This window comes from Homalodisca vitripennis, chromosome X, assembly GCF_021130785.1.
Source record: "Homalodisca vitripennis isolate AUS2020 chromosome X, UT_GWSS_2.1, whole genome shotgun sequence".
In the NCBI taxonomy this organism is placed as follows: Eukaryota; Metazoa; Arthropoda; class Insecta; order Hemiptera; family Cicadellidae; genus Homalodisca; species Homalodisca vitripennis.
In genome coordinates, this window is record NC_060215.1 from 117819407 (window position 1) to 117846108 (window position 26702).

General features: G+C 31.4%; 1 protein-coding gene across 1 annotated transcript in view; it reads left to right on the forward strand.

Moving 5' to 3' along the window:
- Positions 1–1662: 1662 nt before the first annotated feature.
- The window catches only part of LOC124369836 (TBC1 domain family member 5), a 68244-nt gene continuing 43204 nt past the window's right edge, over positions 1663–26702 (forward strand). Inside the window, exons 1-6 of the mRNA XM_046827965.1 lie at positions 1663–2023; positions 7668–7803; positions 9041–9308; positions 17235–17405; positions 20232–20320; positions 24729–24782. Coding sequence (XP_046683921.1) covers positions 1996–2023; positions 7668–7803; positions 9041–9308; positions 17235–17405; positions 20232–20320; positions 24729–24782 — 746 coding nt within the window. The 5' untranslated portion in view covers positions 1663–1995. The remainder of the gene's footprint in view (positions 2024–7667; positions 7804–9040; positions 9309–17234; positions 17406–20231; positions 20321–24728; positions 24783–26702) is intronic.

Genomic DNA, 26702 nt, shown 5'->3' on the forward strand with positions numbered 1-26702 from the left:
TTGAATTGAAATAAACGGAACATATAATGTTTAATCACTGTACGTTTAATTAGTAGTCACAATACGAAATAGACACATAATAGATAGATAGATAGATAGATATCTTTATTGATCTTTGAACATTTACATGCAATGGATCTCGTCACAATATGATGCAATTACAACTTGCAAGTTAAAACAGATCAAGAATTACATTCAAATAAATATACATTACATATAAACAATGGTAATCAATCGTGCAGTAAATTCATAGTTAAATCACGGGCATAATACCATTGAATCAAAGCGATAGCTAAAAGCAATAGTTAATAAGTTAAAAAGTGGTTTTTAATAATATTAAGTTAAAAAGTTAAGTAGACTAATAGCAATGTAAAAAACAAACAAAACGTGCAACCCAGTGCAAGAAATTAATTTAACTTAACATGTGAACGTAACATGGAAAAATGATACTTTTAAAATTGTAACATAGGCAAAAGGATAATCAAAATAAGCTACAGTTTAGGTAAAAATTAAAATACCCATGTAACTTATATCTACTCAAACATTAACATGCTAATGTCAGAACTGTAAAATTCATCAAGTTTGTAAAAAGGTTTTTCAATAAGCCAGTCATGCATGACTTTCTTAAATCGTTTTACACTGACATTCTGAGCACTTAAATGTAATTTATTAAAAAGCGATATACCAACAAACTCATAGGAAAACAAGACCTTACTCAATCTTGTGTATGGTCTATTAATTAAATCTCTATTTCTAGTAATATAATTATGTACATGCTTGTTAAGCGTGAAGCTGCTAAAATGTTTCTTAACATGCAACAAAGCAAAAAGTATGTAAAGATTTACCACTGTTAATATTTTTAATTTTACAAATATAGGTCTGCAGTGAGCTCTGGGATCACTCCCATTTCTCATGGCCCTCTTCTGCGTGATCAAAACACTGTTTATGCCACTGGAGTTGCCCCAAAAAAGCAAACCATAAGCTATCGTGCTATGAAAAGATGCAAAATAAACCATTCTTAAGCTATCATTTGGTATGCATAGTTTAAGGTGTCTTAGAAGGTAAATCACTCTATGCAACTTTTTACACACATAGTCAACATGAGGATTCCAGGATAGCTTTGGATCAAGTATAATTCCCAAAAGCTTCACCGTTTGGCTACTGTCATTATTTCTATGGTTACTAAAAGAAAAATAATTTTTTTTTGTTTTCTCAACATTCATCAGAAACATGTTGGCTCTGTACCAGTTATTCGCTTGTATAAGTAAACTATCAGTCTCTGTCTGCAAGGAAGCGATTGATAAGCGTGATGTGGCAAAAGTTGCATCATCAGCAAACATTACAGATTTCGAGCTTACACAAGAAACCAAGTCGTTTACCATAACTATGAATAGAAAAGGACCCAGCACCGACCCCTGTGGTACCCCATACTTAACCTCAGAATATTCAGAAAACTTTCCATTGGTAATTTATCAATGGTAAATTATAAAACTGATCATCTTTAATTTTAATGAAAAGAACCAATATAGTAAGAAATATGATTTTTACATGTAGAGTATAAAAGTCGCATACTTTACGGTTTAAACTGTGAACTTACGCTAACTTCACGTATGCCAATTAATTCTACTCGATATGAATGAATTGCGTGCCGGAGATCAGCTGTGAGAGGTGTGAAAATTTGATTAGGAATACTCTTCAAATTCAGAGTTGTAAACTTAAATGAAATGAGTTCGTGTTAAGTGTACTTAAGGACAGTGCACGGGTAGCAGAAATTGCTTCCATAAGTCACTAGTATTTAGTTATTTATGTAATATTCAGAGTTTTTATATTTTGTGAAACTAGTGTAGAGTAGGAATTGTGTAAAATTATTATTGGTTATAAACTAAACTGTAACGCGAATGTTTAGATGAATTTATTTCAAAGGATCAATACACTTGAAATAAAATAAACTTGTTATTTTTATCTTAACTCGTGAATGAAAGTGTAGTTATAATTATGGATAGACCACAGTTAGGATTGCCTGGTACGTAAATTTTTACTACATCTTAGCTTATTAGTAAGTGATGCTTTTGTAGTCTACTTAGATAATATTAATGCTAACTTCTACATGCGATGTGAATTGCATGCTGAGACATTTGATTATGGATAAATAATTTTCAAATTCAGTCGTTACTTAAACAAGACTTGATGTTTAGCTATTGACAAGTGTAAGGTAATCATTAGGTTGTTCTTATTGTTTACAAACTGTAACAAGGATTTTCATATGAAATTGTGTGAACCGATTGATATAGTTTATATAGCCTAACATACCAGCCATATCTTAACTTTAAATCGATTTAAAGTATAGGCCTAAGTAGTTAAGATGGATCCCAGTTAAGCCTGGTATGTGAATTGCACATTTATAGTTTAGATAAATACAAAATTAACAGGCAGAGTGGCAAAATACGTGTTTCAAATTATTAACCCATTGCTAGCGTTCTACTTATTGAAACAACGTAATTGTGAACTTAATGGGCGGAGTAACAAAATACAAGTTTCACATTATTAACCTATTCATATCGACTTCATGACCAAAAAATATAAGGTTTCAATGGATGTGAATGACAAATAAAGAAGTTATAGAGCACTAAAAGTGGAATTATTTTTCTCATGCGGAATAATATTTCATTGTTCTACGGACGTAACGTAGTCTTGTTATGATCGTAAGTCAACCTCCTGATGGTTGCTGCTGACGTCAGCCATTACGCGATCTTTGGATATATAAAATAACAATGCTGAAATCAGGGAAATTTGACCCAAATAAAAGAAGTTTTTCTTAATGTGGATCAAAATAATTTTAAAATAGTAAATACAAACTGATTGAAAATTTGAAAAAACCCATAAGTTAAATAGTGTAAAAAACAAACATAAGTTTGATAAATAAGGAAAACTAAAGTAACCATAACTTAGTATTTACGTTCTACGTACTTACATACCTCTTGGTAACTTTTAATGACATAAACATAGCATTTCTTGATTTAAAAATAACACATGATTACATACATACTCTGAAGAAACAAGATGTCCAGTTAAAAGGGTATAAATTAATTTCTTAACATTTAACTTTTTAATATTTGGTCACGTAATCCGTTGTAAAAGATGATGTACATAATATCCTAAACTAAATGACAATATTAGAGTTTGCCGCAGTGGTTTAGTAATGGACACCATGGTTATCCACAAGACAGTGAAGACACTATTACATGGAACGGTTGTTTTTGATGTACTAAGCTACACATAACGTAGCTATGATAGGAAGGGTTTATTCTTTTGAATTTAGTTTAATTTATCCAAGAGATCCAAACAATGTTTATATTCACCCTATTGAACCTAGAATTGTTTTGCTCCGAAGAATGATTGCAATAGCTTAATATCACCAACCTCATTATTGGTGTGGATAAAAATATTTGAAAATCATGCAAACAAATTTAACCGTAACTTAACCGATGATAAAAAGTCTTATCGCTAGGTTATAATCAGGTTATTACCAACAAATAAGTGGTAATAGATCTGTACTCACAAGTATAGGCAAACATTTGGAATCAGGATATAAAATTTGTTTGGTTAGCTTATAATTTCTATTCATTAGTACTAACTGGATCTGAATAAAATTCATAATAAAGACTTAAGACATAATTATTGAATTTAGAATAAAAATTTTGTAAATAAGCGTCGACCCATCTCTATTTAAAGTATAATTTTGTCTGTGTGCTGCTAATTTCAAACACTCATCTCATGTATATTCTTAAAGGATATTGTATTATCTTTTAGCTTTGAACTAATTTTGTCTTGCCACAATGCGCATAGTTAGTAACTATCAGAAAAATATCAAGACTTTAGAGGGTCTGGTTACGAACCCTAATGTGTGAGAGCAAAAAAATAACACAAACTCACATAACTAGTATGCCCTACGTAACAACACTCTCAATGCTCAATTTTGGTTTTCTTTGTGTTTCCGACTTTTAGTTTGATGTTTTTAATCGGACCTTGGGTCTGAGTTAAGAGATAACATAGGTTCAAATCACGCATGTACTGGCTTTCCCTTCTATTCTGTGTGACCCTTGCACAGGAGAGAAGCTTATGAGGTTGAAAGGATACTGGGATTTCGGATATTTATAATGAGGACACAGTTAAAGGTACATACAAAACAGTTATTTAAACTTTAAATTACTACACCATTTGTTGAGGAATATATAATTTTTTCAAGTAAACAATTTATACGTGGTATAAATAAGAAGAAAATAAAAATGTAGTATAATCTCCAGTTAGAATTCTGTATTGTTTCATAGAATACTTATTCCGTACACAATCATTCACAGTATAAAACTACTGATAAAATTTTTAAATTAGTATACTTTACTCATATTTGGAAACTGAGTAGAGAAACTGGAAATACTCATCAACGGAGAACTCTTAAACTATCCTTTAAAATTATGTAGGCTTTAATATTTTTATATAAGCTGTGTAGGCCATCACTATTCTATGTTGACTATAACCACAGATTTGTTTTTAGAGTGGCCAATACACAATGAACAAATAGTTCAGGGTGACAAAACATCACATTCACATCAGCTGATTCATAATACTCCACATCTCTCTTCACAATTTCTTGACTCGTCCTGATGTTCATTCTCAAAAATATCACAAAGCAAATACTAATCATAGGTGTGAAGTAGCTAACCATTTAAATGAAGAGGTATTGATTTATTAAACGCCTTTGAGATATGTTTATTCACAATTTTTGAAAAATCTTTTGAACATTAAGTAATTTTTGTTGTATATTTTTTGTTTTATTTTATGATCAGAGTGTGTTTATTTTCAGACTATTTGGAGACTATAACAGTGTTTTAACATAAGTACTTTTTATTAAATACTTTTTGACTTCCACCACAATTCAGATAAACTGAATATCATGGAGTAGATCTTATTTCAACTGTTAAATAGTTTTCCACAGATAACAGTGAGATAATTAACCTACAAGTGGCCAGGCTCAGGGATGATGGATACGGTTTTTGCTGTGCCCAGTGGTAGGTTCGACTGGAAGGTATAAACCAGCCAGAAGTGATCCCTGCTGGGTTGATGAAACATACATAGAATCCATTAAAATTATATTAAAAATTTAGGTTGTCATGTTTTTTTTTCTTTCAATATCATATTCATAATTGTCATGAGTGTTTGCAGTATTTATATATTATAACAACCCCATTGTAGATGTGGCATGTAGATATTAAATTAGTTGAAAGTTATAATAAGGTTAGTTTTGCTGATTTCTAACATTAACATTAATGAAAGTTATAGTTACGTTTGTTTAAAACATTATTTATTACAATTGTAGAAATTATGGTTGGGTGTATTTACAATATTTGTTTACTCTCTGAAGTTGGTTTTCCGAGGCCTGCATATATAATTTTTCCTAGGTATTTATGATGAGACCCTCTAGGATTTTGGGTACTAAATACATTCAAAGAAACATAATTGTAAACTTAAGACAAACCTCTCTAACCACAACTTCCTTATAATTTCATACCTTACATAAAGTACAACCAACGTTGGTAGCTAATTTTTTTGTGTTCTGAGAATCATTACATGTGGTAATAATTTGAAATTGTGTCATTAAACAATGTTTATTATTTTGTGTTTAATCATATCAGTATATATGTTTCTTTAATTTTATACTGAAAACACAATTTTCCTCATTTTACATTGTACAAACACTTAAACTAAGTGTGGTAAGTATAATATATCAGCACCATGTTTTCTAATAAGTAGATCATTCTTTGACATAAATTAGTCTATTTATGAATTATAGTATTTGGCTCCTTACTCAATCATCAGGCAGTACATTTGGATATCCAAATATAAAACTTGTAGAACTGTTAGCTTGTTGCACCCTATTGTTTGAGATATCGTACACATTTCTATGTACAATAATTGCATTTTGAATACAAACATATGTTGACAGATAAAACACAACCTTTTTATTATTTAGTCATTGTGGTAATTTTTAAGGATTTTCATACCTTTTAGGATATGCCCAACAGGATGCCAAGTGATGTTCATACTAGTTATATAGGATTACAATAATAAGTAATGTAGGCCTAAATTGAAGTTACATATAAAGTAAAAATTCTCCTTATTCTTAAAAGTACAATGTATACTGAACATTTTCAAGATTTGATAAAATACTAAGTTTACCTCAATCTACTTTTTTCTTATTTATATATTATATTATTACATTTTATTTATTACTATAACATTGATTATATTATACTGTATACATTATTTATACAGTTATTTCCAATCAAAATATTCCTCTGTGGTGAAAATTACTCTGTAAATCAAATAATGTTTTAGTTTCTTTTTTCATTTACTTAGGTGATTTTAATTTTTTATTTCTGTTGAGAGAAATTCATAAAATTTTGCATCTGCATACAACAGTTTTTTTGTACAGAATTTAAGTCTGTGTTAATCGGGTATTATTTCCACTTTTTATCTTCTATTGAACGGATGTATTGACAAATTTAATTTTGAATTCTTTCAGGAATTTACATCTTTTTAAATCAATTGCATCAAAAGACTAACCTGTTTTATAAATATAATCTAAACAATTCAACGAAACTTCTCTTATAACGAATGAATTCAATTTTTGAAGAACTGTTGTATGGTTGACACTGTCAAATGCCTTGCAAATTTCCACAAAAACTCCTACACAGGGTGCTCTAGTTCTATTAAATCAATTATGTATTGTATGAAATAGACACCTGCTGACGTTACTGATTTTCCAGTACAGAAACCGAGCTGAATGCTATCTATAAAATTATTCCTCTTTAAAAAATCATAGATTGATTGTAATGTGCCTTGCCATAAATTTTGGAGATAGTTGTTAACGATACAGGAAGACAGTTTAAAAAATTTGTTTCATTGTTTCTCTTATTTATGGGAATAAGTTTAGAAATTTTTTACTAAACTTTATCTGTTAGAATACTTATTTTTAAACAAACTAATAATATTCACTATTTCTATCCTATTAATATCCCTTAATCTAAATATTAGTATTAGAGATTTGTATAAGGACGTAATAAAATACTATTGTCTTCTACACTATTATATATACTGATTTGCTAGGTGTATGTTTTACTATGTCAACAAAATAGTTAAATAAATTAAGACACTTCTTTTGGGTTAGAGTAATCTGTACCACCCTCATTATATAATTGATTTTTTATTCTGTTACTGATTTTATTTCCCACTTCCAAATTAATTAAATCCCAGAATGTATCGTGTATATTTTTAGTTTTAAATTTTTTGTCAAAATAAGTTTTTTGAGTTATTTCGCTTGTTTTTATAATTTAAAATGTTGTCCTTCAAAATGTTTCATTGTTCAGAACAACCATTAACTCTAAATTCTTGCAACTGCAAGCAATGTACACTTTTTCTTTTTTAACTGTGCTGATATCCAGTTCTTTTTATCAATATGTTTTCTAATATAAATTGTAGTTTTCTAAAGATTTTTCATCCTACTTAATTCAAGGAGTAAACAATAATGGTTATATCAAGTCTTTATAGCATTTAGGTAGTGTAGTTAACGATCTTGTAACAGTTTTGTCACACATAATCAATTTTTGTAGTTGGGGGTGATGCAAATCTGGTCCTTAATCGTGACTCATCAGTGGAGGAGGTGATGGTTGCTGATGACTCAGAGACTAACTCTGAATCCACCTCCAGTCAGGAGAGTCCTCAGCGGTTCTCTGTCCTTAAGTTTCAGTAAGTGCTATTTAAAAAATATTTATGAAGTAAAGCAGAAAACTTAAAGAAACTTTTCAGCAAGAAGTTGATCACTAATAGTTAAAAGAGAAGTTGAATTGCTGGAGTTACATAATACTTCACCTGACCCGGTGTCACTCAACTGGCTCACTGATATGCAAATTGATATTTGTAGTTTTTCTTTTTTCCTATACCATATTCATTTTGATATGTGGTTTTGATAAGGATGTTGGCTAATAGTCATAGTAATAGTTTTATGTCTTGATGAGTTTACTCTGCTAAGTTTTGTTTTCGAAAGGCCTCATTTTGACCTAACCCAACCTACAGATGGTTAAGCTGAGCTATCTAATGTTGACGTTCATAAACACTCTCTCAGGAAGAATCTTGCAATTCATTAGATAACAATTGTGTACTTTTTAGTGTTTTTCATGAGTAATTAAAAATGTATTGCAATTGTATTTGAATTCCATTTTTTGTATGTGACGAGCGTTATGAATAAGAAAGAGGTCTTATACAAGTGTCGTTTTGGACCATGAAGTTACACCAGTTGTGTCACTTATTATTGTGACAAGTGCATATTTTTACATTTTGATATTATTATTGAATTTCAATTTTTTAAATTAACTTCATGGTACTTGGGGCCATAAAGGGCAAGTTGATGAAACATGTTTTAGATGTACTTTAAATGCAATTAAAAAGAATCTAGAACATTGGCATTAAAACACTCAGTGTTAATGATCATTTTGGACAGTATTTACAATGTATGAAGTAAAATGATACTAGATTCATAATACTTTAATACATGAAACACTCTACCTATTTTTTTTTAGTTTTTAGAAGTCAAAAAGCAAGATTGGAAATGAGTAACTGATTTGCATGTTTTGGGGGTAATCGAGAGATTATTATTAGAAGGAATGTTGTGTGGAGGGAAGGTGGAGGCACCAGTGTTCTGTATATGCCAGAGCTGATTTTTCTTCTAATCTGGCGATGGCATTCACTAAATGAACTAATACAATACCCATCTAAAACAAAGAAAAGTTTCAGAAAATAGTTTAAACTACACACAATAGTAGTATATAATTTTCCTATGTGTGTCTGTGACAGTGTCTTCAAAATTTGGAATGTTGTGAAAATAAAATGCAAGGTGAATTAGAGCCATTAGTGTAGTAGGAAAACAGAGGTATATTGGAAATGTCTCTTAATGGAAAGAAATCTAACAAATTTGCTATTTTTTTAGGGAAGAGTGGCTCTTTCTTCAGAACCAGGATGAGGCCCTGACAACACTGAGGCAACGTGCATTGAGTGGTGGCTTGCGTGGCTGTCGGCTGCGAAGTGTGTGCTGGAAGCTGCTACTGGGTATACTGACAGGTGGAAACCCACAACAGTGGGTCCAGCAGATAAAACAGATACGCAACAACTATGTAGACCTGTTCGATAAAGTCAAAATCAACCCTTGGTTGGATATGGATACAGATTTGGATAACCCTCTGTCTCAAGATGCCGAGGTAGGGCTGCTCTTCTTTAGTTTGTACAGTATACTTATCTTTACTGTAATAATGATATTAAAATTGACATGAGGTATTTTTCATGATGATTCTATTATTACAGGTCAACTTGTCATATCAATTCAGGTTTAATACTTAGATTTCTTTTACACCGCTCAACACCTTAGTTTCATTTACTTTTGAGATTTACACTCTACAGAGCATCTATTTACTATATACTTTACATTCTGGTATCAATTAAATAATTAAGGAAATAATTTGTTTTAGCTGTTAGAAAAATAAGTGAATACATTAAAATAATTAATAATTTTATACAAATTTGTAAACGGTAACTTTAATTGACAAATTGTTTTTCAACTTTGTTAACAATTTAAACCATGTGTAAGAATTCTTCTAAGTAAATCCATCCGACTCATTTGTCCTCTTTTAGCAGCCTATTTGAAATTGTACAATGTTTAACTGATTTTCTGCAGGAGATCTTTTATTAAAATTAAACAATAATGCAAGGGCTGTTTTTTTGTATGCTACAACAGATATTGCAAATATCAATGTACATAAAAAGTGTTTAGCACATGATAATATATTTTTAATATTATACTCAAATTTAAACCCCAAATTTGACCAGAAATACTGAATATTCAATATTTGGGTGTGATAGTAGTCAGTAACAATATAAAAGGCAGATATCTAATTTATGTGATGTTGACATTTGTTCCACAAATGATGAGGTCCAATATATCAGACATGTTGGTAGTAAAAAGTTAACATTGTGGCTTATTGTATATAAGGCAACTAAAAAATTACTATTTTAGACTTGTTTTCATTTCAAATTCATGTGAGTGTTAGTCATCACTTGATGTGTATATGTTATTTTAATTGTGAATCTCACACACCTGTTTATTATAATCAGTACCAAATTTCCCTTGGGAAACTATAATTAACTAAATAAGGAATAAGCTGTTGGTCGCTAGAATTACAGGGGCTATGTGGGGTCATTTAGTTACCTGAAAATTATGTAAGTGAGTGTCAAGTAAATAGCAAAGGGTCAGGATTACGAGAACAGCACAATATTTGTCTTAATTTCATCAATCTTTGACCCTTATAGTTCAATTTCTGTTCATAGTATGTTATGTTTAAGTATAAATGCACTATAGTTATGTAATGGTGTACCCCTCTGATTTTTGCTAGGCTATAATTTACTAAATATAAATAACCTCAAAAGTATATATACAGGGTGTACATAAAGTCCTGCACGGGTATAATATTTTCTGAACGATAACAGATAAATCAACAAAGATTTGGTACATCAATACTACACCTAAAAATCTACTTTTTGAAGGAACTATCAGTTTTCTGTAATATCATGGGGACGTCCCGCAAGGAGTCAGAAGGAAATCTTAAATAGGAGCATAGGTCAATATGCACATCATTTTAAAGGGTTTATCTAGCAGAGTTTAATGCCGCAAACCGCACTCAAAAAGATTGATCCAATACAAAATGGCGGCTGTTCAAAGGTTTTACTTGGTTACATTTTATTAGTAGCCATAACCCCAGTAAAGCAAAACTGCAACCAAACGAATACTGCAGCTAACTACTACATTATGCTTGTCAGTTGTACAGAAGTGAATTATGAACGTTAGTTTATCCTCAAGGGTTACAAATTTGGTCCTAATATATTGATAACGGCGAAAACCTGATAACAGTAACAATTAGAAATCTTTTTATCTTTGGGTCGCAGTTAGGACTTTCCTATTAACCAGTCTATTCATAGTAGGCTATTCTAGTTTTCTTGTTTTAGTAGTGCTGTCCATCCTTTCTATCAGTGCGCTTTAGTACAAAAGAGTTTTGTCGTATTGCTTGTAGTTCTTCAACTACACTATGTCGCTTGACGAACGTGAACGTATAACAATTCTTATGATGGTTTTTTTGGGGAAATAACAGACGATCACACGAGGAAGCATGCCAATTTATTTAATGACTACGAGGGCAGCCAATTTCTAGAACAACTGTAGGGAGAACTGTTCAAAGCTTTATGGAAACAGGAAGTGTTTCCGATCGTCATAGGTCAGGAAGGCCCGCTACTGCGACAACCGAAGACAAACTGTTTAGATGTATTGCAGTCATTTATTGAGAATCCGCAAGAGTCCCTACGCTCAGCGGCACAAACTCATGACATCTCTGTTACGTCTATTAAAAAACTGAAAGGGTCTAATTTTAAGCCTTATAAAGTTCATTTGGTGCACGAACTCAACGAAGGTGATTTTTGATCGAGGTATAGAAATTTTGTGAAACTATGATGGCCAAAATAGATCGCAACGAAATTGATCTAATCAATATTGTGTTTTCGGACGAGTGTTCATTTATGCTGAATGGAAGCGTAAACAGGCACAATTGCCGTTACTGGAGTAGCGAAAATCCTCACTGGATACGGGAGGCACATACGTAGTATCCACTAAAGGTGAATGTCTGGCTTGGTGTGATAGGTAACCAGTTGTTGGGTCCTTTCTTTATTGAAGGAAATTTTAATGCAATATCATACCAACGTTTGCTGGAAAATGAAATTACACCAGCACTTTGAAACATGTTTGGAGAACATTTCCAGAATATCTGGTTTTCAACAGGACGGAGCACCCCCACACACTACGGCATCGACGTAAGAGCCTATTTAACCACTGTTTTTTGGCACAGGTGGATCGGAAGGCGGCGGGGGACTGTAGAATGGCCAGCACGTTCACCAGATCTGTCTCCATTAGACTATTTTGTTTGGGGTTTCCTTAAGGACAACGTCTACAAAACTAAGCCTCAAAATCTAAATGAACTGAGACAAAGAATACTTCAAGAATGTCAGACGATTCCTCAATTTGATCTGCAAAATTCTGTTAATAGTTTTTATGTGCGTCTTTCCAACTGTCAAATAACCGAAGGTTGAACAATTCGAACATTTACTCTGAAAACATTTGGTAAGTAAACATATTTTTTTAAATAAAACATTTGAACAGCCGCCATTTCGTACTGGATCAATCTTTTTGAGTGCGGTTTTTGCAGCATTAAACTCTGCTAGATAAGCCCTTTAAAATCATATTGACCTATGCGGGATGGACAGCACTACTAAAAAAAGAAAACTAGAATAGCCTACTATGAATAGACTGGCTAATAGGAAAGTCCTAACTGCGACCCAAAGATAAGAGATTTCTAATTGTTACTGTTATCAGGGTTTTTCCCGTTATCAATAATATATTAGGACCAAAATTTGTAACCCTTGAGGATAACCAACGTCATAATTCACTTCTGTACAAACTGACAAGCATAATGTATTAGTTAGCTGCAGTATTCGTTTGGTTGCAGTTTTGTTTTACTGGGGTTATGGCTACTAATAAAAATGTAACCAAGTAAAACCTTTGAACAGCCGCCATTTTGTACTGAATCAATCTTTTTGAGTGCGGTTTGCGGCATTAAACTCTGCTAGATGAGCCCTTTAAAATGATGTGCATATTGACCTATGCACCTATTTAAGATTTCCTTCTGACTCCTTGCGGGACGTCCCCATGATATTACAGAAAACTGATAGTTCCTTCAAAAAGTAGATTTTTAGGTGTAGTATTGATGTACCAAATCTTGTTGATTTATCTGTTATCGTTCAGAAAATATTATACCCGTGCAGGACTTTATGTACACCCGTATATAAATAAACAACTGAAAGTATTTTTACTTATTAATATGCTGTTAAAATTACAGTCATGGAAATAAAGTTCAATTAGAACGCTTTAGACAAATATATGGTATCTTTCTTTTCAACAGTTCCCAATTCATTTTTGTAGAATTATTACTACGTGTTTCTTCTGTTTTGTAGAATACTGTAGTTTTTTTTCTGGGGTAACAAGATATGTTGCTTTCTCCAATATAGGTTCTTCCAGTTTATGAGCCATATACTGTTTTATGCTGCTGCTGTTTGTTTTTTTTAAGCCTAGTTTGCCTTCCTTGTGCTGATATTCATTATGACTGTTAGCAGTGAAGTTTTCAAAGTCTTCCTGAGTTCCTGTCCAGTATTCTTAACCTTTGTGGCCCAGAAATGTTACATACTTTTAGTATTATGTAGTCAAATTAATTGTGTTTGAAGAAAGTAAAAAACCCTACACCGAATATAAGCTTAAAAATCTACAGATGAATTGACAGGATATTCAGGAAGGATGAAGGCTGTCCTTAAAGAGATCCCATGAAACAGTAGCTAGAGGGAGAGGAATGTGTAGTGGGATAGCCATGCCACCACGAAGCGGAGACAAGGCTCTGCCGGTCAAAGGATGCAGGGAAGAGTGGTCTAGACTTAGTGATACTGAGGGAATCCCACTTCCTACTCAAACTGTCACCCTCCATAGTGAACTAGTTCTGTCAATCAAGTTATTCCCCAACAGATCTCAACATTTGAGGCCAATAAGCACCACTCTGAAATTCATTTGTGTGCTCAGTTCAAATTTGCTATATCTAGTTTAGGTTCTACTGCTAAGTATAAGCTATCCAGAATGAACCTCTTTACAAAAAAAAGGATTTACTTTTTCAGTGTTTTGTGGGAAGAAAAATACACTTTTTAGGTCACTAACTAAAGAAATTAGTATCTGTTTAGTTTGGTAAATGAAAAAAACTACCAATTATGCAAGAATTGAAAATAACATTATTAACTTCTTATATGAGGGTTACTTGATCAACTATATAAAATATTAAATATAAATAGCTTCACAATATTTGATAAAATTTTCTTTATGATGGAAGTTTTACTCTGATGATATTTTGAGAACATGTTGGGTGAGAGATAACAGTGAGAAGTTGTTGACATGACAGCTGTGATAAAGAGGTCAAGGTTCAATTGGTTCAATTTATTACAATATTTAGATGGTGCTGTTGATTAAAATAAAATGTTGGAATTATCATGTACACATAAAAATTATTTACAATTTTTAAAGTGTTAATTACTGTCAAATATTCTCAGATATTCTCTCAAATATAAGAAGAACCATTCACAAATTATTGTAATAAATGGACTATCCTGTGTTGTTCTTTTGTACTTATGTTGCTTGACTAGAAAAGTATCTAAACTAGGCACTTTTTAGGCACTCCTCATGAAAGATGAGGAGTTACATTTTTTTAAATGGTAACAATGGTAACAAACAGAAAAATTATTGCCAGACTGTACAAATATATGATTCATCCAACGCATTAATTTCCAGTGAGCTATCACTTATCTGTGAAGAATGGTCTTGAAATTATTCAGTTTGTTACTAGAACGCAGCTTGCTGCAGATCAGGGTTATGTGTTTCATTTCCATTCTTTCTGTTTATCATTATGAATGCTATATTGCAATTTTTCCACCAAACTCAAAACTCAGCTTGTTCTAAAATGTTTATAATTATAATATTCATATTGATTATAAATTTCATTACAAATCAAATGATCCTGTAAAACACTCATGAAAAATGTACGTGTAGAGAGAATCAAAAAGCTTAGAATATAATTCTCATCTTGTTACTTAGTTTTTTACAGGTTCTTAAATTAATTTCTTTTATATTTGAAATATTTTTCAGTATAAACAGTTCTACAAATTAAGGTATTTGTTTGGACAATAAGTTGGATTGGGCCTATCATGTTGATTATCTCTGTAAAAAACTATCTAGAATAGTTTATCTTCTAAGAAAGTTAAGAAATTATGTATCTATTGCAACATTGTTTATAATGCCTTTTTTCAATCGCAATTAAGATATGGTGTAACCTTATGGGGAAACAGTACTAGTGCACAAAGAGCATTCATATGGCAAAAAAAAGTGGTTAGGTCAATAAAAAAATGTATCAGACAGAGAAACTTGTGTTCCTCTATTTAGAGAGTATAAAATTATGACACTGCCAAATCTTTATATTTACTGTTGTTTAGTAAGTGTAAAAGAAGTCCTCCGCAGCTTTACAATTAGGGAACAAGTACATGGGTATGATACGAGGAGGAAGTATTTTTTAGATTTTCCTCAAGTAAGATTAGAAAAAACTAGAGGTAGCCATATATTTATGAAAATTAAACTGTTTAACAAATTACCACAAAATGCATGGATTGTACCTTTAAGCAATTTTAAGAGAGTATTAGAGAACTGGTTCAAGAATAATGTTTATTACTCAGTCTCAGATTTCTTAAGCAGCGATATTACATGTTTATGCTTTTAAAATTAATTTTCGTTGTGTGTCCCATTGACTTGTTACATTATAAACCGTAATTGTTTTTTTTTTATAGTTTGTTTTTGTTTTATTTATTAGTGATATTGTATGTGTTTCATTTATTAATTTATCTGTATGTACATAAATGAATAAGTTGACTTTGTCTATCGCTGTACTTAAGCTTAATGACAATAAAATATTTCTGATTTCTCAAAATTAATGTTCAGACCACTCCAAAAATACTTACAACTTAAGTTTATTTTTAGTCAATGTGATCGGCCCTCAGGTATTTCTGTAAAGCGCCGAGGGCCTACTAGATCGGCTTTTCACATATTTATTATTCTGTTACTAAATGTTGACATATGGCATTTCACACGCTTCAAGAACTTCTGATTCTAAACTGTTATAAATTTATACAGGTGTATATACATGATTTAGTTATCTATATACATAAAAATCCAAATTTACTTAAATTTAAACATGAAATTCATAGCCATAACACACATAATAAAAATTATGCTGAAATTGAACAATGTCGGTTAAGCAAAACGCTTAACAATACTGTTGTGGTATTGTTGAAGGTTTATAATTTTGTTGAAAGACAAATTAACTCATATTCCTTTGACAGATTTAAAAATAATGTCTATTCCTGGCTGTTTGAGAATCCATTTTATAGCTTAGATGAATTTAAAAAAATTAAAAATATAGATTTTTAATGATTATTGTGTTTTAGTATTCAGTTACAATCACTGTTGTGCTGTATAAGCTTAATTATTGATAGTTTTAAGATGGATGTAATAATGAGCTGTATTTATGACTTTGTCAATGATGTACAGTTTTGTGGCAAGTAAAAGTGATGGGATCAAATGAAAATGTCCTAAATTGGAAATTTAATTCATTTGATTTAAAGGTTTTGATCTATATTTTATATGGTACCAATTATTAGGTATCCAAACCCAAGCTTGATATTATCTTAAATAACTGTAACTCAGCATTTTTATCCTTCTTTGGGTTTTTATTTGTTAGAATATAATATTCTTCATGGTTAAGAGCAGCTTGTTCTAGCAGTGCTGCTACAAGACCAAAACTGCCTTTTTATTGGTTTTTAAAAGCCTGTAACTCAAAAAACCAGAGGCAGAAAATTTTAAAATTTAGCATTTTAACTACTCTTGGTAGATAAAACTTCCATAAAAAATCATCAAAATCTGAGAGATCAAAGTCCAGACCATTTCTTGATTTGACATTGAATGAATGACCCAGCCATCTTCATTGTAGCCTCAAAAGGACCACTATTAAACCTCATACATTTATATAGAAAACCTTAAAAATTTATTTTTAATCATAGAGTATTATGGGAGATTGCTTATTTTAAGATATAATTAATACGCATTCAAACGCCTTATGGTTTTTTCAAAGTTTTTTTAGATTATTCAGAAAATATCTCAAACTGTTTTTACTTTATTGTTTAACCCTACAATACCAGAGTCTCTTGTAGACTGTGAAGAACATCTGTGCATAGTATAAAGTAGCTTGAGACATTGTCACTTAATGTTTGATGTATTTAAAAAGTATATACTTAAAAAAAACTAAAATTTAAAAAAAATGGATGCATATTAATTACATCTTTAAAATGGCATCTTCCATAATCCTCACTCAAAAAATAAGAAGGTAAAAGTGCATGAGGCTCAAAATTGTTCTTATGTTCTGCAATTCACAAGTAATACTTATTGTTATCAGAGTCCATGGCATCAGTATTTCTGTGATCAAGAACTGCAGAACGTTATCAAAATGGATGTCGTCCGTACGTTTCCTGGAGTGGAATTCTTTCGAGATGAGAAAATACAGCAGGCGATGGTTAACATTTTGTTTTGTTATGCTCGTGATCATCCGTCCATGTGTTATAGACAGGTATTTTGACTACAAGTCTTATTTGTAATACTTTGGAATGTCTTATTTCTTAAAATTGCTAGTTGAAATATTATAGTTTACAACCTCTATACAACTTGGGGAATTTATAATGTCTATATTGTATATTTAAATAACTAATAGATTGTAAAAAAGAAATTATAACTCTCCTTAAAATTGACTTTCATAAGGAATGCACTTTCAGTAATTATACACTTGTGTCATGGAAATACAAGTTAAACAGTGAAGTTTGAGTTTTGATACATACCTTATTGAGATAGAACTTGGTGTCACTTATTTGAGTTCTTCTTTATTAACTGTTTAATCTTATCCTAAAAAAATAAAAATTTTATCTGTAAATCTTTGAACATTATTCCATCCAACTTTGTAATTTTAGGACAAATAGTTTTAACCCCTTGAGTGCCAAGAGCCAATGTGATCGGCCCTCAGGTATTTCTGTAAAGTGCTGAGGGCCTACTAGATCGGCTTTTCACATATTTATTATTCTGTTACTAAATGTTGACATATGGCATTTCACTTAGTCTCATTTTATACATAGTAAATCAAATAAACATAGATTATCTATCTTGATTTCATTTGTTACAGCTGGTAAAAAGCTGTTTGCCAAATATGAGGGACAACTTTTATGCAAATGCAGATTTTCATTATATGGCACTAATATACAGGGTGTACATAAAGTCCTGCACGGGTATAATATGTTCTGAACGATAACAGATAAAGAAACAAGATTTGGTACATCAATACTACACCTAAAAATCTACTTTTTGAAGAAGAAACTATCAGTTTTCTGTAATATCATGGGGACGTCCCGCAAGGAGTCAGAAGGAAATCTTAAATAGGAGCATAGGTCAATATGGACATCATTTTAAAGGGCTTATCTAGCAGAGTTTAATGCCGCAAACCGCACTCAAAAAGATTGATCCAGTACAAAATGGCGGCTGTTCAAAGATTTTACTTGGTTACATTTTATTAGTAGCCATAACCCCAGTAAAGCAAAACTGCAACCAAACGAATACTGCAGCTAACTACTACATTATGCTTGTCAGTTGTACAGAAGTGAATTATGACATTAGTTATCCTCAAGGGTTACAAAATTTGGTCCTAATATATTGATAACGGGGAAAACCTGATAACAGTAACAGTTAGAAATCTCAGCGAACTATGACGATCGGAAACACTTCCTGTTTTAATAAAGTGTTGAACAGTTCTCCCTACATTTGTTCTAGAAATTGGCTGCCTCTCGTGAAAGTAGTCATTAAATAAATAGCATGCTTCCTCGTGTGATCGTCTGTTATTTCCCCAACCATCATAAGAAGTGTTATACGTTCACGTTCGTCAAGCGACATAGTGTAGTTGAAGAAACTACAAGCAATACGACAAACTTTTTTGTACTAAAGCGCACTGATAAAATGGATGGACAGCACTACTAAAACAAGAAAACTAGAATAGCCTACTATGAATAGACTGGCTAATAGGAAAGTCCTAACTGCGACCCAAAGATAAGAGATTTCTAATTGTTACTGTTATCAGGTTTTCCCCGTTATCAATATATTAGGACCAAATTTGTAACCCTTGAGGATAACTAATGTCATAATTCACTTCTGTACAACTGACAAGCATAATGTAGTAGTTAGCTGCAGTATTCGTTTGGTTGCAGTTTTGCTTTACTGGGGTTATGGCTACTAATAAAATGTAACCAAGTAAAATCTTTGAACAGCCGCCATTTTGTACTGGATCAATCTTTTTGAGTGCGGTTTGCGGCATTAAACTCTGCTAGATAAGCCCTTTAAAATGATGTCCATATTGACCTATGCTCCTATTTAAGATTTCCTTCTGACTCCTTGCGGGACGTCCCCATGATATTACAGAAAACTGATAGTTTCTTCAAAAAGTAGATTTTTAGGTGTAGTATTGATGTACCAAATCTTGTTTCTTTATCTGTTATCGTTCAGAAAATATTATACCCGTGCAGGACTTTATGTACACCCGTATAAGAAAAGTCATACTTATTATTACAGATACTTACTTTTTAAACTTGGCAAGTTATACTTGTTGTTAATTATATATAAACAATAAGAAAGTTGCATACAAATGGATTAAGATAAAGAATATTTTATTTTTCTGTATCAATATGTAAAAAAATTTAAAATTGTTTGTATAAAATTTTAGTTTTAAAAAATTTAAACAGATGTTATCATCTTAATAAGTATTATAAGTCATATCTTACTCTTCCCTCAACACAATAAAACAAAAATCATCCTATTATGTTTATGCTTGGAAAAGTTGTGAATTATTTTGTGGATCACCACAAAAATACCTAATATAACAAATCTAAACTCAGTTATACATCTACCTAAATTTTGATTTGATATGTTTCTTCCTATGTACATAAGGAACAATAAAAAAGATGCATACAATTAAATAAATATCCTAAAATTACAATTTCTGGATTTCAATGTTTAAAAAAATTAAAAATTGAATTGTTTTTGTAATTTTTTTTGTTAAAAAATTTTAACATGTTTTTTCATTAAAATAAATATTAAAAGTTATAGCCTACTTTCACCTACACGATAAAAGACAAATAATCTCATTACGTTTGTTTTAAAAAATTCATGAATTATTTGGCTGAACTACACAAACACCAAAGAGTGCTTGGCACTGAGACAGGTGCCGTGTCATAAATGCTTGGCACTGACAGAGCCACCCCTCAAAATTTCTTGGCATTCAAAGGGTTAAACACTGTCACTACCACAATATCACTATAGTCACATTCCCTTACATACAATTTAGATTTTTTTAATTTTCCAGGGAATGCATGAGATTCTGGCTCCACTGTTGTTTGTAGTCCACTGTGATTACCAAACCTATGTTAACACAGTAGGAGTTAACAAATCCAGGTAATTTTATCTCTTAAATCTTTATATAGTGTATACCTATAGAGATACATCATTTTGTCCGTTACTATTCCCGGTATTGTCACACACTCACTATATACTGTCAAGAAAGCATTAAAGTATGAATGATATTGATCCTAGTTTTAACACATCTGTGTTTTATAAACATATAGCTTAGAAGAACGTTCTAATTAAATGTATTATATACAAGTTTGATATAATGAGGAAGTATTTTTATACAATATGATTTATTAATATTTAGTTCATGTCTCAAATTATTTTGCAAATTTTTGCAGTAGTAGCTGAACTGAAGATTGACCTAAATTTGGTCTATGAGGTTTTTCTTTACAGAAGTTGTTTGGTCTCTCGAAGAGTGCAATCAAGGCATTGAAGTATTTTGCTTCATCACGGTACTTTCTTCCCTAAAAGAGTTCATATCGATTCACAAAATTGGTTGAAGTCCCTGGTCTTGGTATTTTACAATACTGATTGATGACAGTATATTCATAACACTCTAGCATTGTTCATTATATTAGTGTTTACTTATCTCTTGACTTCAGCTCAGCTTATATCTTAAAGTACCTATTTTGTACGATCAACATGCTTTGCAGACAAATATTTGATACCATTATGAGTTTGACTAAAAAGTAGTGGTGTAGGCTATATAGATAGGTGCTTCCAAATACGCTTTTTCTTGTTCTTTAAATTGTATACAAGGTTTATCTGAAAAATATCCGACCTTGACGTTTTGTAAGAGTTTGAATCACTCTGCGGCAACTGTGGACTGGTCCCCTTCTAATTATTCCCCTCCACAAGCCACCACCATTATCCAAGGCCCCTTCCACTTTTGGACGCTCATTCCTTAAACTAAATTTTTTACATTATCAAATCCTTACCTTTTCAGAGGGGTTTTAAAATTTGGGAGAGACAGAAATCGTATGGATTTCTGGACTGTAAGAGGGCTCTCAAAGCTGTTTCACTAAAAAGTGCTGCATAAGATTTCATGAATGAGCTGGCACATTGTCGTAGTATAGAATCTAATTACGACCTTCCCACAGATTATTTCCTGTATCTTACACTAGATCTTGTAGCCATCTTATGACATAAAGATAATATTCCTTGTTGACTGTCTGAACTCCCTTAATGTCAAACAATAGTTGTACCACTTAAACACATCCAATGTTTGCAGGATATCTGGCTGTCGCTGGCCTACCAGATCGCGGGTTACTCTCCTATGAAATATGGCCATCTTTGAATCACATAACCTACTATTTTATCTGAGTATCACCGTAGACTCGTCACTAAAAGCTTTGTGTATCAAAGAGATTGTCTCTGAAGTAGAATGGCTTTGTTTCTGGCAAAACTGAATGCAAATTCTCTGCTCAAGGCGTTCAGTCATAGTTAAGTGCGACTCAAGCATATGTAATAAATTATGAAAAAGAGCGTTGTGACTCATTGACTGGGCTGAATACAAAGAATGCCTCATTAATAATCAAGCCGCATTATATTTTATTTAGAAAGTTGTTCTGTTCTGGTGAGGTGCCTAAAAGAGATTTAATACAGGTAATAAGTAATGCATACAAAAAATCTTTCAAAGGGAAGCAATACAGTAGCTTATTAATTTATCCAGCTGTAGCTTACAGGTTGGTTTACATTTTGTAGCATTAGCCTCAAGTGAACAGGTGAAATTTTAATAACTAATACAATTTTAAAATACAGTTCTATATATTTTACACTACCTAACTAAACAATATTTAGCATGTGTTAGTCATAACTTTCTCATTGAATGTCTTCTGAAAGTTGAGCTGAACAGTACTTTATTTCATATTTAATTTATTCTGTAATGGTTATTTAATTGTTATGAAATTGTTCATTGTGAATTTTCTTATTACTCTTGGTATTTGGTCTTGGTAGGGGCTCAAGTAATAAATCACTATCAGAAGTCAATATAAAGGACTGTCTAGAAGGTAACAAATGTTTTGAAATGAAAATTAACAAAATTAAAAAAGCAAGTTTTATTATATGCATATGAAAAAATACATTCTTACACGCTTTTTCTACATAGTTACCATTCAAGTCAAGATACTTATCATATGGTGACACAAGTTGTCAATTCCAATTCTGTAGAAATCTGCTGCTGGTGACTTCCACCAACTGGTTTACACCAGGATACAGAGTAGTTGGATAATTTGTGTCTTCCCTTTCCATCAACTGCCTTTTTGCTCCACTTTTGACATGCTTCTTCATCTCACCTAATACAATAAGATCAATAATCTTTATACCTTTTTTTGTTGTAATCTTCTTGGAAAATCGATTAGTGCTGCCCACCGAGCACAAAATTTATAATAATCAAACTACTTGGAACACAATTTTGTACTCCCAACTTCATGAAACGTGGGAAAATTTTTCTGAAGTTTTGTAATTGTGAAACAATTTTCACATATTTTTTCTTTGATATTCATCTCCAGTTCATCAGTAAAAATTCTAGGTCTATCTGTGTGGATATCTCCGTGAACACTGGTAGAGCCATTTTTGAAATCAGTACACCATAATCTCACTAACCTTTCACTTATTATTCCTTTTCTGTATGCATAGCAAAAATAGCTGTAAATTTTAATTAATCATAGAATGCACCTAACAAGTGGTAGAATTTTCTGTTACAGTACACATTTTAGTATGTTACAGAGAGCAAAGTACAAATGCTACCATAATTGAATAAATACTGAGTGTAGGAATGTTTTGACACCAAGCTCTACGAGCTCTAGCCCTCTTCTCCTCACAATATGATGAAACATTTGCCACTCTCTGGATAGCCCTCGTAATGTGTGGTAATCATAAGTTCCTGAAATAGCATTCCACTGAACCTAGCTTATGTATTGCACATTTCTTCTGCTAAGAAGGCATCATGCAATATTTCCAAGTTTGGTGTAGACAGTGGCGTTGGCTAAGAATGTTTTGTAGGATCATAATAAATCTTGTTTTAAAGCAGTTTTGTGCAAACTCCTAGTGTTTTGTCATGATAAATTTAAGTAAAAAGCATACTGCTGTAAAATTTTAAAAAGAGTTTTTTACCCTCTGTTTATTTATAACACTTAAAATTAAATCACAGAACATGTAAGAACAACTAATAAAATTGAGACAAAACACATATTTTCAGTTAAAAACAAGTGTACTGGAGGATGGATAAATCATCATCATTTTATCTGTGGACTCTATTCTGGATTAGGTTTGTTCCTGGTGTCTGTACTGTCATATAAAGATATCTGCAAAAAGCTTAACTCAGCAAAATCCAACTATGCTTAACATTTAATCCTGTTCAGACATAGTTGTACCAAAATCAAGGTGTTGTATATATGTTACGTAAATGAATAAACAAGTATTGACATATCTCTACTACAAATTATTTACAAGGCAGAAAAACGGAACCCAACATCTTGAACAATTAAATAAATAGCGAGGCCAACTCCCTGTATAAAACAGTAATGATTGGAGATACCAGGAATACACCTGATCCAGGGCAGAGTACACAACAGTGACATCAGTTTTGACTAGTGTGTCTCGGCCAGAATAGTTTAGACTGTTAGTGCACTAGTTTTTAACTGTAAATATGTTCTTAGCGTTAATTTCATTAATTAACACAGTTTTTTTTGTGTTCTGTGTTTAACACAATGATGAGGTGTTAAATGATGGAAGACCTGAACATGCCATTGCCTATGTCAATGAAACATGTTTTCAACCGAACGCATTAAGATAGCTAAGAGGAAAAAATTAATTGTAGATTATTGTGACATCGTATAGTAGGTGAAATGAACAATTTGAAAATTTTCTTCGTGCTTGGAGGTATGCAATAGAAACAATTTTGATGTTGAAAACAACTTACTGTTATTATGTTGTACACCTTTGCATTTGTGATTGAAAAGTAACAGTAGACAATTGAAGGGATTTAAAAGTAAACTTTGATAACTTGAAATTTGATTCATCTAATTTTGTCTGAATATTTTGGGATGGGTAAGTCACATTGAAATTTTGACTTGAAATTTTCCACCATGTCAATGCGTCAGTTTTTAGAAAAAAAGTTACGCCCTCCCTTCATGAGCCATATTCAACAAATCTCTATATGATTTTTTTTTCTGTTAATGAAAATTAACATGAAAGGGTAATGTTTTAATACCATTTAAGAATAAAGAACTATATATACATCCAGCATGACAAAAAAAGAGCAAGTAATATTTTTTACCAAAAGATACACTATGATCTGACATAACCTCCTCTGGCGATTGACCTAGTGAGAGAACTTTGTACTAATAAAAACTCTACATAGCATACTATTCTTGGGACTTTGGACATCCTCTCACATGTTTATGTTTATGTTTTATTAATGTAAAACCTGTCAAATATAATTTGTTTTCAGTAGTGACCCTATGCAGACAATACTTGATCCTACATATGTTGAAGAAGATACTTAGTAAGTATGAATTTGTGCTCTAGGAATATATTGTTTTTTTTTACAATTAGAATAAATAAGTTCTGAGCACTCTAATTATATCAAACCCATTTTCTGATCTGCTCCAAGCACTAAGCTTGTGAATAATGAACTATTGAGTTTTAATATATTATATATAACCACTCTGCTACCCAAGGATGACTGCACCACCGGCAGTTGAAAACCTGTTTAAGTACATAAGGTCAAAGTTCATCAATTCCGTACCATAATGAAAATATTTTATTATATATTGTTAAAGTCTCCCTTGAAATAGTTACATAGTCACATTTACGCTCAAGATTGGAGACACACCTAAATGATCAATTTTGGAGCAGAGGTCTGTACCTTCAAATATTTAAAAGTCAGTATAGGGTGATTGACATTATTTTAAAGAGGAGTTGGAACCAAACATTTTGGTTTAAAAATTTTGTTTCAGGATATTTAGTTAAATCTTCTAAAACTTAAAATAATATGTTTTTACTTGTTGGCTGAATATATTTTTAAAAGTTGAATTAAAAATATTCCCTTTACACTGAGCATAAAAAGATCTTTAAAATTACACTGTTGATAATTATGTCTATACACTGCTGTATAAACATACAAACCCAAAAGCAATGAAGTAAACAAGGTTTTTATAAGATGCATATTATCACTTTTCATAGAGGTTAAGGTTTCATCGATGTTAAGGAATCTTTAAATACCCTTCCTATAAGAGAACAAATTCATGATTATTTTACTAGAAAAAAAAACAGAATTAGTCATATATATATGACTAATTGGTAGTAATTGGTAGTAATTGTTAATAATATATGACTAATTGGTGGTACTTTTATATATATATATATATATATATATATATATATATATATATATATATATATATATATATATGAAAATTGAATTATTCAATAAACTGCCTAAGAATGCATGGGATGTGTGCCCTTGAAACAGTTCAAAGAGTAATAGCTATATAGTTCAATGATAATATTTTACTCCATTGACAAATTTTTGGCCTGTGATATTAGTACATTAAGTTTTTAACGTTTGAATTTCAATTATGTGTTTGTCTCATTTTAATAACTGTTATATGTTTTTATTGTAGGCATACATTTTATTGTAGTATTAGTATTTTAATCTGAAATCACAATGTTGTCTTTTCCAAATGTGTTATCTGTAGAACAAAGTTCATAATATATTTTAATTAGGCCATTTTTATTTGTTAATTTGACTTTATTGTTAATTTATGATTATATTGTCTGTTAAACAATATATAATTGTTAGTAAATATGAAAAATTAATTATAAGCCTGCGACTTTGTCAATTACTCTGTTTGTGTTTAAAGACAATTAAAACTCTCAATTCTTCTTGAAAGAAAAGAATACAAAAACTTATTGAACAAAATTAATGTGCATGTCATTGTTATGTTAGACTAAGAGTTTATTTTAAGAATGAATTAATTTGGTAGTTCAGACAAGAGGGCTAAAATACCAGCCTCTTCAATTACCTCAAATAAAATTAAAATTAAAATCACTTTAGTACCAATACATGTTACTAGAAGCATCAAACTATATATTAAAGACAAAGAGCCTTTCGACGAGTCTTAGTACAGCAAACAACAAGTGTTGGAAAGTCTGGGGTATTTTGCTAACTGATGCAGCATTCCGAGAATTAAAAATCTTGACAGTAGTGCCATTGTATATTTCAGAAGTCATTTTTATGCAGTCTCTAGGAGTACAGAGATTCACAAACATTCATCAATACAACATACAACAAGCTACCAACTGGCCTTGTTTAGCAAAAAACATTCTTTTAATTTTATTTTAATTTTCAAATTGTATTTAAATTATAAACATAAAGCACACTCACATGCATGCGCACACACATGTGTGTGTGTATACTTTT